Source organism: Pseudoliparis swirei, chromosome 24 (assembly GCF_029220125.1).
Source record: "Pseudoliparis swirei isolate HS2019 ecotype Mariana Trench chromosome 24, NWPU_hadal_v1, whole genome shotgun sequence".
Lineage (NCBI taxonomy): Eukaryota > Metazoa > Chordata > Actinopteri > Perciformes > Liparidae > Pseudoliparis > Pseudoliparis swirei.
Window position 1 is genome coordinate 19,051,476 of NC_079411.1, and position 19,112 is coordinate 19,070,587.

Genomic DNA, 19,112 nt, shown 5'->3' on the forward strand with positions numbered 1-19,112 from the left:
GTACAGGGTGAAGAGGAAGGAGACAGAACAGTTCCTGTGGGTTTCAACATCACTGACCACCGTTCCAGACAGCACACGGCCCATTCTGACAAACTGTGGTCTGCCTGTGAGGTAGTCAGTGATCCAGGAGATGGTGGACGCGTCCACACCGGCCACCCGCAGCTTCTCACTCAGCAGCAGTGGCTGGATGGTGTTAAATGCACTGGAGAAGTCAAAGAAAGTGACTCTCACAGAGACATCGGTTCCATCCAGGTGCGACTGAGCTCGTTGCAGCAGGTAGATGGGGAAGTTAGATGACTTGCACGGATTGTTTTGTTTGTTATTTTCAGCCAGACTCACCCTGAAGAATTGATGAGAAACAGAGTGCACAATAAACAACCATTGTTCATTATAAACTGCAGCATTGGTCCTAATTTGGGAGGCGGGGAGACCCATCCGTATGTTACGCTCAGGCTCCCCTAGGCCGGGCGCAACAATTTACATTCAAAGATTAGAGATTAGGATTTAGCACAGGAGGCCACAAGAAAGACAGATGGCTGGATTTATTTGCCATCTGTGCATAACGACCTTTATTTTCTTCGTCAAGAGTTGTGTTGCTCTCGTCTCACCTGCTCTTCTTTGGTATACAGCTGAACGCACTGGTCCAGCGTGCAGCTGTGCTGCTGCAGATGCTGCTGCTGCTGGCTCCTCACGCTCTCCGCGTCCTTGATCACCTCCTCCTGGATGCTGCCAAAGAGACTGGAGACGCACACACACACACACACACACACACACACACACGGTTTATTGTTTTCATTCAGCTGGAGGGTTTAGTTTGGTGTGACTCCCATGAAGACATGCACCACAGCCCCGCCCTCTGCCTCCATGTTTGTTTCCACTATCCCAGAAGTTGAAATGATTGTGCGATGCTGACCATTCTTTGGCCGTGTTCTCCCACTCAATGACAACCTTCACGTGAGGAGGTCCCCCGGGGCCGCAGAACTTCAGAGCTCTACAACACAGCAGGAGACAAAGCACAGATACACTTCTTATGAACACGATGAAACACTTCCACAACTGCGAGAAAAAGCACGAAGGAGCGCCACTCGGGAGCCGGAGTTGCTACCTGCAGAGTCGACTTCACGAAGAAGTCACACAACAATTGTAAACGGTAAATAACTGCATACCTTATTGATCTCCGGAGGGAAGTTAGTAAAAAAAGACTCAATATATTGCCAATGTTATTGGGTAACTGAGGGAGGCTGAAGCCTATGCAATTGTGATGCTGAGACATTGTTATGTAAACATTTTTTTAATAGACATGAAGAAACATATGATTTCTGTTTCATAGCTTTAGTAATTTGAGAGGTTTCAGGTTTAGATAAGATGAGGACGTTGAAGAGCACTGAAGGACCACATCTTGTCCCGACTCTGGATAAATATGAACGGCTGACGATAACCCCAAGGCTTCCACACAGACACAGACACACAGACACACAGACAGACACACACCCACACACACAGCCGGCTTCACCCGAACCCCAGACATAAAGTCCCTGACTCCGAGGTCGATGGGCTCAGACCTTGTGAATAATCTATAGTGCTAGTCATTGAGTTTTAATTCTGTCATTGTGTGTTGTTCTGTCTGTATTTTTCTAGTTTTTATATTTTAAAATAAATTTATTTAGAGAGGGGCTCTGCAAACTTTATCCGCAAAGCAGCTGGATTCTCCCGTTGCCCTTTAAATGTAAAAGACCTCATTATCTTGCGCTTTCACTGAGGCCTGATCTTCAGTTGAGCCCCTCAGCTGCTCGTTATCGCTAAAGGAAGATTATTATTTGAGTTCCTTGTAATCCCCTTTTGCGCCATTTGCCTCTTCAAGAAATCACAGCTTTTTGTCTAATGCACAACAAAGAAACCTCTCTGAATATATGAGTTCATGCAGTTATCTCGATGCACGGTTTGAAAGGCAGGGTTGGTAATCATCAGGTTGGTACATCCTGACAGCTGTTTAATGAATCAAACGACGGACAAAGTATTGAATGATAAATTCCTGTTCTGAATGGAATGATCGCCCGTCCAGCTGCTCTCCGGCCCTTCCAAAGGCAGCCAGCTAACAACTGTGAGTATTACCATGTTCCTCATTAACATTCATGATGAAACATTTGGGGGAGTGGCTCTGGAGGGAAGAGCGGTCAGTGTTGACGACTTGGCGACTTTCTCGCTGGAGTTAGCGACTTTGTGAGCAACTGCTAGGTTGGGTTTTTCCATTGGATCTTTAAAAAAAAAGAACTAGTTTCTCATGATAACTGCTTTTATTACGTGGATATGGGTCTTTCTCTGTGTTCACGACTTTATGTGACCATGCAGCGATCCATCGATGGCCACTGGTGGTAATTAGTAACTCCTGATTCGTGCATTGTTTTTATCTGTACTGTAATATAGGATGCGTGTGCTATTATGCATCAATGTGCTGACTGACTGGAAATCCATGCTGTAACAAATGTGTTATTGAGCCCACAAAGAAGAACTTACGTGTTGCTGAGTCCATGTCGGTATACATTGAGCAGAAAGGTGTTTTTTCTTTGTGTGGGTTGTAACCGTGTGTGTGTGTGTGTGTTTGTGCGCAAAGCGTGTGTGTCCGACCTGTCAACCGCCGGGTGGTACAGCGGCCTGCTGTCTAGTGGGGACAGGTAGCTGTCGGCGTCCGATCCTCCCACCACTCTGATCTTAAACAGCCCACCAGCCTTCTGCAGGGGAGACAACAACACACACATTAGCACAACGGACATCACACTCTTTTCACAAGATAATATTTACGCGACTAGCTGGCGTGACGGACGGGGATCGCTCCATTAACTAATCTGTTTCTCTGTGTGGAAGTCTGATTTATTGCTATTATTTATTTCTTAAAGTGACCATGGTGCAGTGACAAAAAGCCTGTATGGAAGTTTCCCAAGACATTAACAAACTTCACCGCTCATTTCATTTTCAAACCTTTCCACCAGCCCAGGAAATTTGTCGCCGACCACCCACGGGCCTCAGCGCACAGCCAAGTGCATGAGCACTCTCGGCTGGCTTTGATATGCTCCTCTTTTATGTCAGAGCTGGCAAAGAGGAGCGGGTGTTTATGGCATGCGAGTCAGTCGATGTGTCTGTTTCTACAGCAGCTGAACCCTTGATGCTCTGATGAAGAGCCTTTCGGGTCCCACAGCTGAAGACAAAAGGGTTCTCTGCACAGGTTCAAGTATGCAGATATCTATTCCACTGGCATGCACGGCGGGAACATCTCATGTTTTCCTTTTTTCATTCGAAAGTTGTATTTCGCTGAATGAACCTGAGGGTGGCACCAGAACATTGCATAAAAAAAGCAGAAGCAGAGCGAATAACAAATCTCCCCGCTGTGGGACGGATGAAGGATTATCTTATCTGAACCTCATCTGCAGTTATGGCACACTTTCTGCCCGTTAAAGGAATAAGAGAACAGAAACTACATGCGCCTAAATTCCACAGTTTGTTTTCCTTTTAGGAATGAGAACAGAATCATAAACATTATTGTTATATTGATGGCTTTGTCAGCAGAAAATACCAATTCTGTCCAGACATTGTTGGAGGAGGAAACTTAGAAACCGAGATGGGGATCAGTAAATAACAAGTTGGTACTTCTCTTCTCTCCTCCACCTTAGTTCAGGTCTTATGAAGCTTAAAAGCTGCTCGCTGTGGATAAGGTCACGACAAGCGCTGCCTGTCACCGCGGCGTCGCCCGTGGCAACTCGAGGGCCAGTGGCGGGCACAGTGCGAGTGGCCGTGCGTGCGAGAGTGGAGCGCTGGGTTTCAGGGCTCGTGATGCGCCCGATGCTTTGCGGGATGTGTTCCATATTCAGGAATGTAGCAGTAATTCTTTTTCAAAACTACATAGTACAATGTAATTAAAATCTGCCTTCTATCTCCGCTCACTCTTCTGAAACATAGAGCTTCTTTTATGGCGGTAAAGAGGAGGATTATTGTTGGATTCTGAGTGAGCGGTGACATAATTAACGCTCAGCCCATAAAACCATCATTATAGACTGTGTGTATATGTGTGTGCACGTGTGTGTGTGTGTGTGTCCCGGGGTGAACTCTTTGATTTTAATCAGAGTTAATTAAATACTAGGAGTGCAGAATGAACTACAATTACATTTTAATTGCATTAACCTTGTGTGACGGCTAGGTATTTATTAGAGATGCTCCGATCAGGTTTTTTGGTGCCGATCACTGAAATCAGTATCTGCAGATCCGATCACGGTGTCGATTTAAGCATTCTATTTATTGTGTAGCATTATTGCCTCGGACTATGAGGAAATACATATAGAAAGCACCTCAAACATTAAATAAATTACAGATTTCTTTTAAAAATGTAGGACTTTTAATTTGAAAAATCTCCTAATTGCAACAGTAAATATGTTTGATTTCCAGGGTAATGGAAGTCAGGAATGTCTTGAACACATCTGCATCAGTTATTGCCTGGGACTATGAGGAAAAAGATATATAAAGCACCTCAAACATTAAAGAAATTACCGATTTCTTTAAACATTTAGGACTTTTACTTTAAAAAATGTCCTCATTGATAAATTAAAATTGATTGATTGCCAGTGTAGGGGATTTCAGATATGTATGGAACACATCTGCATCATTCATTTCCTGGAACTCTTGGGGAAATCTATATACAGGACTTTTTTTAACAAACAAAAGTCTGACTTATTTTTATGAACTCTTCCTTGGTACAGTAAAATATAATTTAAGCTAAATCTCAGAAACGATCTCAGGGTGTCTACAGGAATAAACCAGTGAAATTTAAGACTTTTTAAGACCACGTCTAAATAAAATTTAAGACCTAATTTACGATGGAAATATAAATTAATCTAAATTAATTAATTCAAAGTAAACACACTGATGTCTGTTCAAAATTAACAGTATGGTGTAATGCAAAAGGATAACACACAAATGTCATTGCTGTTGTAAATTATATTTATTAATACATTTTCAGAACATTTAAGTCCCATGAACAAATGTCTCTAAAATTAAGTAAATATATTTAAAAAATACATGCAACATAGTTCCTTTTAAAAATCCATAAAAATAACAAATAACATTTCCAGCTGCTTTTAAAATGCAATTCATTTACATAATATAATGTATGTGTGTGGGTGAGTGGTGGAGTTCTCATGTCTATGTGATGGATGTTTGTGCACAGGTTCATGTCTACTCTCCTGAGCTTTTGTGAATATACTAGGAAAACAATCCTTTTTCAAACTGTATTAATATAAAACTTCCAGTTGACATTTGGTCCATTCTCCTGGAAAAAAGAAAGAAAAAGGAGACTAGCTAAACAACAGTCACCACATCTCTACACCACCACTTCAGATTAATGTCAGACTGGATAAATGGGAATGAATACTATTTTTACAAATTAAGCAACGAGCCATCTCTTGAGCGGTGAACACTATGTAGACATATTGACAGGTAAACACCACTCTACTACCATTCTAAAACTATTTTTAATTAGTCTAATTAATGTGTGGTCTGCGCCTATCATAGCTGTTATTAAACTTGACACATGAGTAAAGCTTAACTATATGAAACACATACTCATATACAAGAGGATAGTTAATACATATATTTATAGTAGACTTACTTTGGAGGTGCTGAAGTAGGTCCTGGTCGCCCGCGGCTCCACAGGATCCTGACTGGGCGTGGTCATTTTCACCAATAAGCGCACATGAAGTCCAGCTGTCTGCTCATGGTGGTCTGGTCCAGAGTCGTGGAACAGAATGAAGAAACGCACTGCAGCGTTGGTCTTGATGAGCTCTTTGTTGCAAGCGCTGGATTTCCTCCGGTGACCTCAGCGTTGTAGTTGTGTGTCGTTCGCGGCGGGCGGAGCAGAAATTTCGGCGGAGCAGCAGCGGCAGAGCAGCAGCTAGCCAGGCTGGCGGCCTTCGCTAGACTCTGTGCTTCTTACTCTGCGTGAGATTCCACCGCTGGAAAGTCTCGCGACACATATGCCAGATTCGAAGCATTTCACCGACCGTGACCAGAAACACTCGTTCTTTTCAACCGTTGTTGAACTTGCATCCTGCCATGTTTTCTAAAGTAGCCGATGCTTCACGTTGTAGGGATTGATAGGACCGAATCAGCGGTGCTCACCCGTATATCGCACAGCGGCTTCGTCGTGTGTGTAATACGCTCTGTCATGAGCCGAAATTGTTGAGGATTTCACCCTGTTATAGAAACACTGGGTTGATAAGCGTGTCTTCTTGTCTGATCAATACATGAGTGTGCGCGAATGGACTGAGCGGACAGCTGCTGATCACTCAACAGCCCGACCTGCACAAATAGGCGGTGCGCGCTGGCGCCTCGGCATAACCACAGAGCACGAGACCCATTTTGACCCAGAAAAACCCTGGACATGACACCAAAAATTTAAGACCAATCCAATCTGAATTTAAGACAATTTAAGACTTTTAAGGCCTTATTTTTAGGAAAAAGCAATTTAAGACTTTTTAAGACTTTTTAAGGACCCTTGGACACCCTGATCGCTCCATTAACTAATCTGTTTCTCTGTGTGGAAGTCTGATTTATTGCTATTATTTATTTCTTAAAGTGACCATGGTGCAGTGACAAAAAGCCTGTATGGAAGTTTCCCAAGACATTAACAAACTTCACGCTCATTTCATTTTCAAACCTTTCCACCAGCCCAGGAAATTTGTGCCGACCACCCACGGGCCTCAGCGCACAGCCAAGTGCATGAGCACTCTCGGCTGGCTTTGATATGCTCCTCTTTTATGTCAGAGCTGGCAAAGAGGAGCGGGTGTTTATGGTATGCGAGTCAGTCGATGTGTCTGTTTCTACAGCAGCTGAACCCTTGATGCTCTGATGAAGAGCCTGGTCCCACAGCTGAAGACAAAGGGTTCTCTGCACAGGTTCAAGTATGCAGATATCTATTCACTGGCATGCAGGAACATCTCATGTTTTCCTTTTTTCATTCGAAAGTTGTATTTCGCTGAATGAACCTGAGGTGGCACCAGAACATTGCATAAAAAGCAGAAGCAGGCGAATAACAAATCTCCCCGCTGTGGGACGGATGAAGGATTATCTTATCTGAACCTCATCTGCAGTTATGGCACACTTTCTGCCCGTTAAAGGAATAAGAGAACAGAAACTACATGCGCCTAAATTCCACAGTTTGTTTTCCTTTTAGGAATGAGAACAGAATCATAAACATTATTGTTATATTGATGGCTTTGTCAGCAGAAAATACCAATTCTGTCCAGACATTGTTGGAGGAGGAAACTTAGAAACCGAGATGGGGATCAGTAAATAACAAGTTGGTACTTCTCTTCTCTCCTCCACCTTAGTTCAGGTCTTATGAAGCTTAAAAGCTGCTCGCTGTGGATAAGGTCACGACAAGCGCTGCCTGTCACCGCGGCGTTGCCCGTGGCAACTCGAGGGCCAGTGGCGGGCACAGTGCGAGTGGCCGTGCGTGCGAGAGTGGAGCGCTGGGTTTCAGGGCTCGTGATGCGCCCGATGCTTTGCGGGACGTGTTGCATATTCAGGAATGTAGCAGTATTTTTTTCTTCAAAACTACATAGTACAATGTAATTAAAATCTGCCTTCTATCTCCGCTCACTCTTCTGAAACATAGAGCTTCTTTTATGGCGGTAAAGAGGAGGATTATTATTGGATTCTGAGTGAGCGGTGACATAATTAACGCTCAGCCCATAAAACCATCATTATAGACTGTGTGTATATGTGTGTGCACGTGTGTGTGTGTGTGTGTCCCGGGGTGAACTCTTTGATTTTAATCAGAGTTAATTAAATACTAGGAGTGCAGAATGAACTACAATTACATTTTAATTGCATTAACCTTGTGTGACGGCTAGGTATTTATTAGAGATGCTCCGATCAGGTTTTTTGGTGCCGATCACTGAAATCAGTATCTGCAGATCCGATCACGGTGTCGATTTAAGCATTCTATTTATTGTGTAGCATTATTGCCTCGGACTATGAGGAAATACATATAGAAAGCACCTCAAACATTAAATAAATTACAGATTTCTTTTAAAAATGTAGGACTTTTAATTTGAAAAATCTCCTAATTGCAACAGTAAATATGTTTGATTTCCAGGGTAATGGAAGTCAGGAATGTCTTGAACACATCTGCATCAGTTATTGCCTGGGACTATGAGGAAAAAGATATATAAAGCACCTCAAACATTAAAGAAATTACCGATTTCTTTAAACATTTAGGACTTTTACTTTAAAAAATGTCCTCATTGATAAATTAAAATTGATTGATTGCCAGTGTAGGGGATTTCAGATATGTATGGAACACATCTGCATCATTCATTTCCTGGAACTCTTGGGGAAATCTATATACAGGACTTTTTTTAACAAACAAAAGTCTGACTTATTTTTATGAACTCTTCCTTGGTACAGTAAAATATAATTTAAGCTAAATCTCAGAAACGATCTATAAAGATGCAAAATCAGTTCATTGTTTACTTTTATATGTTAGTGTATGATTTGTCAACATCTTATTTTGAAAAACGGATGTTGTTTCACGTGGTTCTTTCCGCTAACTTTGCAAAACTGGATGTTGTCACGTGAATCCTTCCGCTAACTTCATCAAAACCCTCGCGCGCTTCCGATAGAATGCGTTTACCGTCAACATCAGTCTATAGGGGCTCAGACATGTGAGTGTCGGCTGAGTTGACCGCAGTGATTCAACTCGGGGGACGGGGACGCCGCTCGGTGCGTGAGGATCCCCTCGTGGACCTCTGCCCTCACCCGGCCCTCGCCAGGCGCATTTACTCTGTTGCGGTTCACCTCGATTGAAACTCTGATAGTAGTTCTCGCAGATTTGATGTCATCTGATCGGCCAAGTTTGATCGGCCGTTTTGAGAACGCCGATCAAAATCGATAATGGGAATATCGGCCGATATGGATCGGCGCCGATCAGATCGGAGCATCCCTAGTATTTATAAAAAGAGAACTAAAGTACTTAATATATTATTAGCCAATGTAGTCACGGAAAACTTTTTTCTGGTATTTCTTTTGCTTGAAATTACTCCGACATCTGTTGACAGACAATGAGAACTATTTAATCCAAACACAGAACCCAACCGTAATGAAAATTGATTCAACTTTTAACGACTCTCGAGGGGAGAGAAGTAGAGTGGATGATGTGTTATTGCGGGGGGGGGGGTATGTGTGTGTAGGGGAGGTGGGGAGGGGGGAGGGAGCGAGACCATTACCTGAGCCTGGGATCCATTCAGCATCAGATAATAGAGCTTGCTGAGGATGCTCTGCTGCAGCTGGTCCCAGGAGACGCTCCTGTCCTCGTGCATGAGGAATGGAGGTCCAAACCTTAGGAGGGGAGAGGAGAGAAAATGACAAAGATTGATAAACTCTGAACGTCATCCAAACTGGAAAACATCAATTAATTTCAAATAAATTAATTTCGGTGTAAAATCGTGCCGTCGCCACATCTGTTCGAGCCGTCAGACGTCACGTGCCTCAAGGCTGTTGAGCTGACAGCTTGAAGAGACATTATGCGGGTTAGGGGCCAAATAAATGGGAGAAACCAGCGTGTGCATCACCATCACCCAGCATCGATGCCTCGGAATGGGTTAACTGGAGGGTGACTGCACAGCAGTGGCTCCAGCAGAGGCCTTTTCTGCGTGAGGTTAATGGGAGACGCAGTTGTGCGTTTGCAAAGTGCTTCAGAATCTCTCAGAGGTTAGTTGATGGCTGAAGATGAAAGTCCTGAGGTTCACGCACGTGCACTACAAGCAGGTGCCTAATTGCCAGTTCATTGCCGGAGGTACACCTAGCTCAAACTTACGCAGCAGCTGCAACAATATCACTGAAACACTCCCAACTTCTAAAAAGGTGGGAGTGTTTCAGAGAGGCGTCGATTCAATGTCAAAAGTTTGGCATGATCCACGACTTTCAGTTTTGGGAAATCGAAGAGCTAAAACATCTGATGTCTCACCAGATGTTTTAGCTCAAAGAAAATTAATGAATAAAATATTTTTCCGAGTCGGTATTTAAATAACCTAATTTGCCTAACCTCGCGCTCCTCGTCAAGAGGAAGAGCGACGAGAGCAAAGACATTCGGACGAAATGTGCCACCTGACCAAGAACTGCCCTTGAATCTAGGTGATGGATGGATCCAGAACAAAGAGAGACCAAGATGCTCACACACACACACACACAGTCATACACACAGTCATACACACACACACACACACAGTCATATTGACAAATGAGTCCTCAAATGTCACATTCTGACAATTATTTGGCTTTTCAGACGAGCGCCTATAGTCGGACTTGATGAGTGGAACTGGATGACAAGAGGATTATTGATCCCTGTGGGGGAAACTGAGCCACCCTTCGGATCTCAGAGCACTAATAACAGTGACGGGGGTATTTTCAAAGTTGCTACTACGATCCCCGTCCAGGCCTGATGGACACAGTCTACCCTGGGTCAAATGAACCCTCCCATTAGAATGATGCTAATGTTACGAAGCACACAGCGTCTCCTAATGGGTTCGGGGGGAAAAACATTTCAATCACTTACATTTAGTGCAATTTAACCTCAGGGCAAAATGCCTCCAGCAAATGAATCCACAGCGAACAAAATGAATTCCATCTCGAATGCAAAATGAAATTCTTGCTTGGAATAATCAAACGCCGGTCACTGTTTCCTTTTTTTGGTGTGTTTTTAAATACTCATGCATCCACTTTGCAGCATAAATCACTGCCTATTACCCAGACTCCAAAAACGTGTTGTTTTATTAGAGTGTGGAGGATTTTCTATATCTGTGATGTTGCCTCCAGTTCAACTTCATTGCTGAGTAGAAGTAGTTTCTTCTCGGATTTACGAAGCCTGAATCCCTGTGGGACATTTATCTCTAAACTGTACAACAACATAAAGCAGCGATCCAGCTGCAGGTCCAGCTGCTGCCACGTTTTTTTTGGCCCAACCGAGTTTCTGTTGTACATCAGTTGCATTGGAGGCGCCGAGCCACATACTGTACACCTGCGTACCCTTGTTGGGAAAACTTATGGCGAGCGGGACAAAAGACCTTTCACAGGTTGAGTGCTTCAATTCTGAATCAGTCTTGGGTTTGTTTGCCATGCTGTCAGCTCTCAGCTCAATGGGAGCTCAAGCGGCACAAGATCAATAAGAGCAGCCCCACCTGTGGCCTTCATGCAATAAACTTAAAGGTCAAAGTCGAGACAGAAGTTGGATGTTGACATTGAGATCACGTTGGATGATGAGAGTGAGAAAGAATAACGCAGGTACTCTATTTAAGACACAGTGGAGCCGGAGAAAAGATGTCTCTACAGCTGTCTCGCAAATATAAAGATGACACATCCTCAATCTCATAAAATAGATATAAGTTAATCGACACTGCTACTGTATTCAGAAAGAAACACTCTTCACAAGATGAAGCCCAGACTCTGCAGCTTGCACGATGTCTGGTCAATAGGAGGTGGAATTGCCTCTGTCATAGACTTCACAGAGGAAGTGGTTGTGTCACAGTGGCATCACCCGTTGCTTTGCGGACTGACGTTTTAAAGCTTTGAGGTCGGCTTTCTGAAGGCATTTTGGTCGTCGCCATCTTGAGGTTTTATTTTGCAACCAAAAGTTAAAGGAAAGGGTGAAGCTTTAGCCGAACGCTTAATTAGCTGAAAACCCAACGTGAAAGGGTTAAAATTGTAAGACGAAAACAACAACAACTCTCAGACCGAAAAACATCGCGGTAGGCACTTGTCAATCACCTTGTAGCCCCGCCCTAAAGCATACCCTGCTTTATGGTCCATTAGTCTCTAAATGGACCGTAATTCAATAAATGAACTTCATGTTGTTGAATAAGACTTACAACTACAGATTGATAGCATAAAAGTAAGAAGTAGGATCGTTTTCTCCTAGACTTCTATATAATCTGACTTTGTTGTGCAACCAGAAGAGTCGCCCTCTGATGGCCAGTCGGAAGAATGCAAGTTTAAGGCGCTTTAGCGTTGGTTTCACTTTTCTGACCCAGAAGCGGCCACCTGGCCTAAGGCAAGCTTTATATTTGTCCAAAGAGTCATCACTTCCTCATTTCATCCCACTAGGCATTTGTGTGAAATTGCCATAATTAGCGTACCAATTCTAAAAATGTGTTTCGAGACTTTTGACGACCAAATTCTATTCAGTTTGCGTCAAACAAGGCATTCGGTGATATGTGTTGACGATGATGGACGGACAACCCCCAAAAACATAATGCCTTGTAGGCGTCGGCCTGCGGCTCACCTGACGCCCTGCTGGCCAGATCCTGCTGTGTTGCAGATGACGAGGAGGACCTTGGTGGGGCCGCCCTGGTTTAGGTATTCAGAGGAGAGCGTGCTCGACGGCGGTAACCTCTGCCTGTCGGGTCCAGCCGTGGAGGAGGGGAGGCTGTGGTGATACCCTGGGCAGAACAAAAGGAGGGCACAACTGTTTCATATAAACGGAAGAAGATGCAATATCTCTCAAATTAACGCGCACATGTCAGAGGCAAATTAAAGGGGATAGAGTATGAAAAGCTTATTTTATATAAGTTTGACTGGAGACGGCCTGTTTGTGAGAACCTGGAGTCCAGGTCCCGAAAACAATGTGACCATGTGATCAGAATGAAAACCTTGGAGTGACCTTCGATGGTAAACTCAGCTTCAAGTTACTGGTATCAGCTGTTTTAGGTCCCAAGGACGAACGATTGAAAGTCAGCACTCAGCTTCAAATCACTGATGTTAAAAACCAAGCCAGAGATCTAGGTGTAGTTATGAATTCAGACCGTAACCTGAACAGCCAAATCAAGACAAGCAGACAATCAGCCTACTGTCACCTGAAGAATACATCAAGGATTAGAGGACTTATGTCTCAACAGGATTCGGATAAACGTGTCCATGTATTTATCAGTAGACTTGACTACGGTAACGGTGCGTTCACAGGTCTCTGTAAAAAGTCAATCAGAAAGCTGCAGCTCGGGTCATCACGAAGACCAGGAAAGTGGATCACTCCACTTCTGAGGTCTTTGTGCTGGCTTCCTGTCCAACAAATAATTGACTTTAACATCCTGCTGCCAGGTTATAAAGCACTAAATGATTCAGGGCCTACATATATTTGTGATCTGCTGCGACCTTATGAACCATCACGACCCCTCGGGTCGTCGGACGGGTCTACTTTCCGTTCCAAGAGTCAGAACTAAACATGGAGAAGCAGTTCAGTTTTACTGCTCGTGCTCCACATATCTGGAACAAGGTCCCTGAAAGCTGCAGGTCTGCTGAGACCCTCAGAGACTTCCAGAGACATCCAGAGACCCTCAGAGACCTCCAGAGACCTCAGACCTCCAGAGACTCTCAGACCTCCAGAGACCCTCAGAGACCCTCAGACCCTCAGAGACCTCCAGAGACCTCCAGAGACCCTCAGACCTCCAGAGACCTCCAGAGACCCTCCTGCTTTAAATCCAGATTGAAGACTTTTCTGTTTGCTGTTGCCTTTAATTGAACCAGATTCAAGGATATCCATCACGTTATGCATCTCACTACTGCATTTGACTTCTTTAACTGCAACTTGCTTTTTGACTGTTTTTATGTTTTAATGAATGTTCTTAATTGTTTTAAAATCTAGTTTTCTTTTGCAATATGTTTTGATGCTTTTAATGGTTTTATGTGAAGCACTTTGAATTGCCATGTTGTTGAAATTTGTTATACAAATAAACTTGCCTTGGAGGTTATTTGAAATGCAAATGCACCTCCTTCTGGTGCAATCCAAACAAATTGTATCTGTACAGTATGCTTGAGTGTGTTTGTGTGTGTGTGTTTTATGTCTCCGTTTCATTTTCCCATAAAGCCCTCTTACTGTGCTTCTGTACGTTGCTCTGCAAAAAAATAAATCTAAATTAAAGGACAATATTCCACCCAGTTCGCAGGCGGGGCAGAAATGGACCACCTTAGTTATAAAAACACCTTCGGGTGCCAGAGTGAGGAACCGCCATGCAGGGAGCGACGTCTCATGTGACACGTTTACACTGAAAACACTTTCAGAACATTTCTATTAATATTGAATTGCCCTTTGATTCTTATTTCCCCCCAAGGAGCTGGAAGATGAATTACATTTGCTACTGCACACACACACACACACACACACTGTGAATAATAGTGGGTAATAGCTGGGGGGATACAGAAGGCCCAGCCTCTTGTCTCCCAACAAACATAAACTTTGACGTTATCGGAGGCTTTAATTAAACGTTGATTGTACGAACCCCAGCGAGCGATTAATCGCTGCCACCTTGCATCATCACATGTAGAGCCAACCTGAACACGAGTGTGAATATATGTAAAGCTCAGATGCACACACACACACGGAGACACAAAGAAGTGCCTTGTGAAAGCATTTGATTTTGTTCACGTCCACAGACAAGGACATAAAACATTTTTAGCGGATAAGTAGATTAAAAAAACGTTTTGATTTAAAAGGTAATGTAATAATACAACGATAATAGTGTTGACTGTTAAAACAAGCTCAGACAATAGAAGGAGAGACAAAAAGAAGCTTTGACTAATGTTTGTGTCAGCTGCTACCGAATCATTCGGTGATGGGTTTTTTTCTCGGCAGCTCACGCCACCTCATCATTCCGTCTTCATTCCCTCCTGTCCTACCATGTCATCAGTGTCCTCTTAAATAAACCCTTTACCTTCACCCAGCCTTGTTGTCCCCGTGTATGCGCTTGGGTCCAGACAAAACCGAACCCTCACACCGATAAGGCGAAATCGACAAAACTTGTTCCTGGTGCAGAATGTACATGGAATATGGAGGACACGGGGTTGAATAGTTCAACGCGAATGCTAGACAGCACTTGCTCTTTAGCGGCCACTTCCAGAGCCACACGAATATGACGTGCATGGCGAGGAGAGCGATTTCGCCCACCACACTACCCAGAGTCTCATTCTCACCTCCTCTTCCCTCCCTCCTTCCCTCCCTCCCCGTGGGGCGGACCAAGGAGCCGCCGTGGACGGAGGGAGGTGTGAGTTGGGTGAGAGTGAGAACAGGAGTTCTCTCGGGGCTAAACGACGAGAGCAGCGGTTGCCAGTTTTGAGAAGTAATTGGCAAAGTGAATAAAAGACAACGGGCGTGAGGGAGGAGAGCTGCATCGCGCGGCGATCAATCCAGCGCCACGTTAAAACCATTTGTGTTTTTTTGTGACAATGACAAGGCCGCTGTGGGAATCTCTTTGTAATCTGCCATTTTTAATTAAAAGATAAACGCCAGGACTGTAGTGACTGCGGGTGAAGTCAGGGAGAAAGAGACTTAATTAAACAGCTTAGCCCTGAAGAACTCACAATCACCCTCCTCCAATTCTTCCTTTTGCATCGACTTACCCTCCTCTCTCTTTCTCCCAGGTACTCTATTCATCATCGCCTTCATCTGCTTTTTAGGGAGGCGACAGATCGCATAACGCACGGTCTGGATGGTATCAGAGCTTGGAGTCACGGAGCGGATCAGCACGGGGGAAAAAAGAAGTAAATATAACTTTTGGAGAAATGGCCAGATGATTTTTTTTTCAAAGCCGGAATGGCCACATTTTATTTTTAGCATCTGGAATAGGCCTACAAAGCTCCAGATTATTATTTGTTTATCAGAAATATAGATTAAACCAATTGTGTTCTTATTGATTACAAAAATAATCTATTTTCAACTGTGTATTCTAAATTGCTTATTGCTCGCGTGAGGACGTTAAATAAGTCATATTTCCCTCTCAAAAGCATCTCCTTCAAACAATTTCATTCTAGTTTCATGATGATTATTATTTGTATTTGCACAATACTCATTGTTACCGGTGGTTCAAAATGACGAATGAGAAGATGTTAAAGATTGCGTTAAAAATTAAATTCTAGTAGTCAAAACGTGTCATCATACCAAAATGAATCCTCAGAAGGACATATAAGAAAGATATATTTATCTTTGTGAAACTAAACTATTTGGTAAGATCAAGGAAAAGATTAGTTGAAATAAGTATGTACTTAAAATAACTGTTAATACTACGCCACTTGACTTCCTCCCGTCACTATTACTACCACGAGAGCAAATATGGGTCTCAATCGGCGGCTCGCACATTCCTCCTGTACGGCGGTGTTTGTCGGCGAGGACGGATTCTCATTCAGACGTTGAGCTCGTTTATAACCGACGCTGTAAGAAAGGAGCTCTTGATCGTCCCTGTTACTCCTTCCGGCCTTAATTTAGGTAGATAACCACAATGTGGGGGGGCGTTAGACAAATCAGTGGTCCCACCAGAAAGCAACAAATGCCCCCCGTTGGCCTGAGCCTTCTGCCAACAGCAACCACAGATTAGGGCGGGAACTCAAACACACCTGATGCAAACCTCTCCTTTTGTTTTGTATCTTTCTTCCTCCGCTGCACAAAGTGTATATTGCTCTTTTGCACTCAAGGTGCGTTCACACCAAAAGCGAAACTATTTTTTCGCGCGACCAAATCCCATGAAAAGTCAACGTACAGACGCTTGTGGCTGCAATAGACGCGATATTTTCCAGGGCGGCGCGTTTGGGGCGACGCGATGACAGCGGCGCGTTTTCAGCGGCGCAATTTTCGCTTTTGGTGTGAACGCACCATTAGTCTCAAATACAAGCCTGTCAACAGTCCACGACAAATGTGCGTATCTGTGAGTAAATCAGACCCAAATGGGAGACGTGCTGCATCGGAGCTCTGTTATAGAACTAAAGACAAAAGATTCCCATCTCCAACGGAGATGGAGAGGACGAACTGATCACAGAAAAGCTTCTCTCAGGTAAACGCAGCCAGGCTGGCTCACGCCGACGCAAGTAAAACTGTCTGGCCGATTAAAGCGCAGGTTCCCTTCCGACTGACTTGTGGGCAGAGGAAGCTTTCACGCACATGCACTCGTGCGTCGCTGGTGTTGTTTGTTCTTCACGAGGCAAATGAGTCAAGCGTCGGCGGTCAGAGTGCCGAGTGCAGAAGTTCCCTTTGGGGTTATTTCTGAGTGATGAATCCTACCGGAGGGGGCAAGGGGTCCCCTGTGAATGTCCTGGCATGTTTATGCCTTACTGTACTTAGTTTGCTTTGGGAAAATTGTAATTGCCTTAATGCAGTGTGTACTTTGCAAGAGTTTCACACATTTGATGTCCTGTGTGCCCCCAAAGATAGGCTACACCTCGTGCCGCATGATCACGACTTTTCATGAGTCGATGAAAGACAGAGAATTTGAGGGTCATCAGGTGACCAGAATGACAACGTCATCCCGTAACGGTTGAATGTGTACACACAAACGTGATGAAATGTCGATGTTCGTGAATTGTTCGCGCTAAATCAGTAGATAAAAAGAAAAGATCAATTCAATAGAAGACTTGTCTGGGTGTCTAATACGCGGACAGCATTTTGTTCCCCTCATTTCCATTCAGCACTGCTCTATGAAAAATAGCTACAAAATGTAATAAAAATACATGATGCATTGAAGGCATTGTGACAAGAATCACAAAAGTATCGGAAGCGATCCCTCTGTTGTGCTGATGTGTGTGTGCGCATGTGTGTGTGGGTTCACTCGCGCAGAAGCAACACCTGGACTCGAAGTGGCTAATCGAAGGATGCGACTGATGAACACCTCGGAGTAATCCCTGACTCACACCACCAGCACGCAGCCCCCAGGGTGGTGGATGGGAAATGCCACGGCGGGGTTACCCTCGGACTCACAGGTCCTCGAGAAAAGACCTGAAGACTTCAGGAGCGCCGATTGAGGAGCCCCGGTGCACGGTAAAGTGTGTGGGGGAGGGAAGAAAGTTTTGGTTAATCTCAGACACACAAAAACAACACACACTGTCTGTCTGTCTGATTTTGCAGTGTTTTTCATCAGGGGACCTCCTGCTGTCATATGAAACCTCATTACTGCACCTGGGGGCGCCGTTGATTCAATACCCTTGGAAACAGTTCGCTGATCAAGTCGGGGAAATCACAGCAGGTTGTGACGACGGAGGAAGACCTGCTGATTGACCCTGAGGTTTACATACTCCTCATGCTATTATGGTCCAAATCAACCTTAATTCCTCCAACATTGTGTGATTTATTGTGTGATATATTTGAGTGGGCAACTCCTCATTAAAAAAACTCCTCCAATGGGGTTGAGACAAAAGAACACAGAGACGACCGTAAATAAAAAGAATTGGTCAAAGTATTGAATCGGACATTTTATTTAAAGAAGAAAAAGTTGTTTCTGCCTCTAAAAGCAGCATCACTCACACATGAATATGCCCAACCAACTCCCATCTCTTTGAGTGAAACCAAACTGAGACTCCTCGGGACATTCTTCATTAGATTTTGTGTTCTACGGGCTTCCCCCCCCCCCCCCCCCGACAGCCATCCGTCACGGCAGCAGCGTGCTGAGCCGAGGCTGCACCAACAGACTTACATGATGGACAGCATCAACACCGGAGCTGAGAGGCCTTTTAGTCTGAGGGAGGGTCCTCTGCACCGCCTGGCATATGTGATCAGCTCCAAACCTCATAACAAGTCCCACAACACACACTCACACACACACACACACACACACACACATTGATCTGGCTTGTGTGTCATTATGTACTGTTTTACATATTTACAGCAAAATGAGGACACTGTATTGGCAAAGTGTGATCTCGGATTTTGATCACACCTTCAAATTGAATTTCAGCATAAAACTATCCCCCTGTGTCACTTGGCCTGCCGCCCATCGTCCTTCATCTCCAAGCAGATCACAGTTCTCAGCTGTAACCACCCAGCAAAGTCCAGGTCTACATGTTCACAACAAGCATTTAAATACCTGCATTTCTGTGTGTGTGTGTGTGTGTGTTTGTGCGTGCGTGCGTGAGGCGTTGTATGTACGGGACTCCCGAGTGTAACTCTAAAACAGGGATTCCCAAAGTGTGCCTCTAGGGCGCGAGAGGAAAAATTTAATGGTGGTCTAATGGTGTAATAATTAATATTAAACATTCTCAGGGCTCTCAAGTGTCATTTCGGTCTTAACTCCCGCCACACATCGTATTTCTTACGCTGAAAA

At 44.2% G+C, this 19,112-nt stretch overlaps 1 protein-coding gene across 1 annotated transcript in view; it reads right to left on the bottom strand.

Annotated features, from left to right (window-relative positions):
- The window catches only part of usp43a (ubiquitin specific peptidase 43a), a 97,818-nt gene that overhangs the window by 22,406 nt on the left and 56,300 nt on the right, over positions 1 to 19,112 (bottom strand). Inside the window, exons 7-11 of the mRNA XM_056409303.1 lie at positions 12,323 to 12,479; positions 9,273 to 9,384; positions 2,626 to 2,729; positions 914 to 991; positions 609 to 738 (exon numbers count right to left, since the gene is read on the bottom strand). Of these exons, the coding sequence (XP_056265278.1) occupies positions 609 to 738; positions 914 to 991; positions 2,626 to 2,729; positions 9,273 to 9,384; positions 12,323 to 12,479 (581 nt within the window). The remainder of the gene's footprint in view (positions 1 to 608; positions 739 to 913; positions 992 to 2,625; positions 2,730 to 9,272; positions 9,385 to 12,322; positions 12,480 to 19,112) is intronic.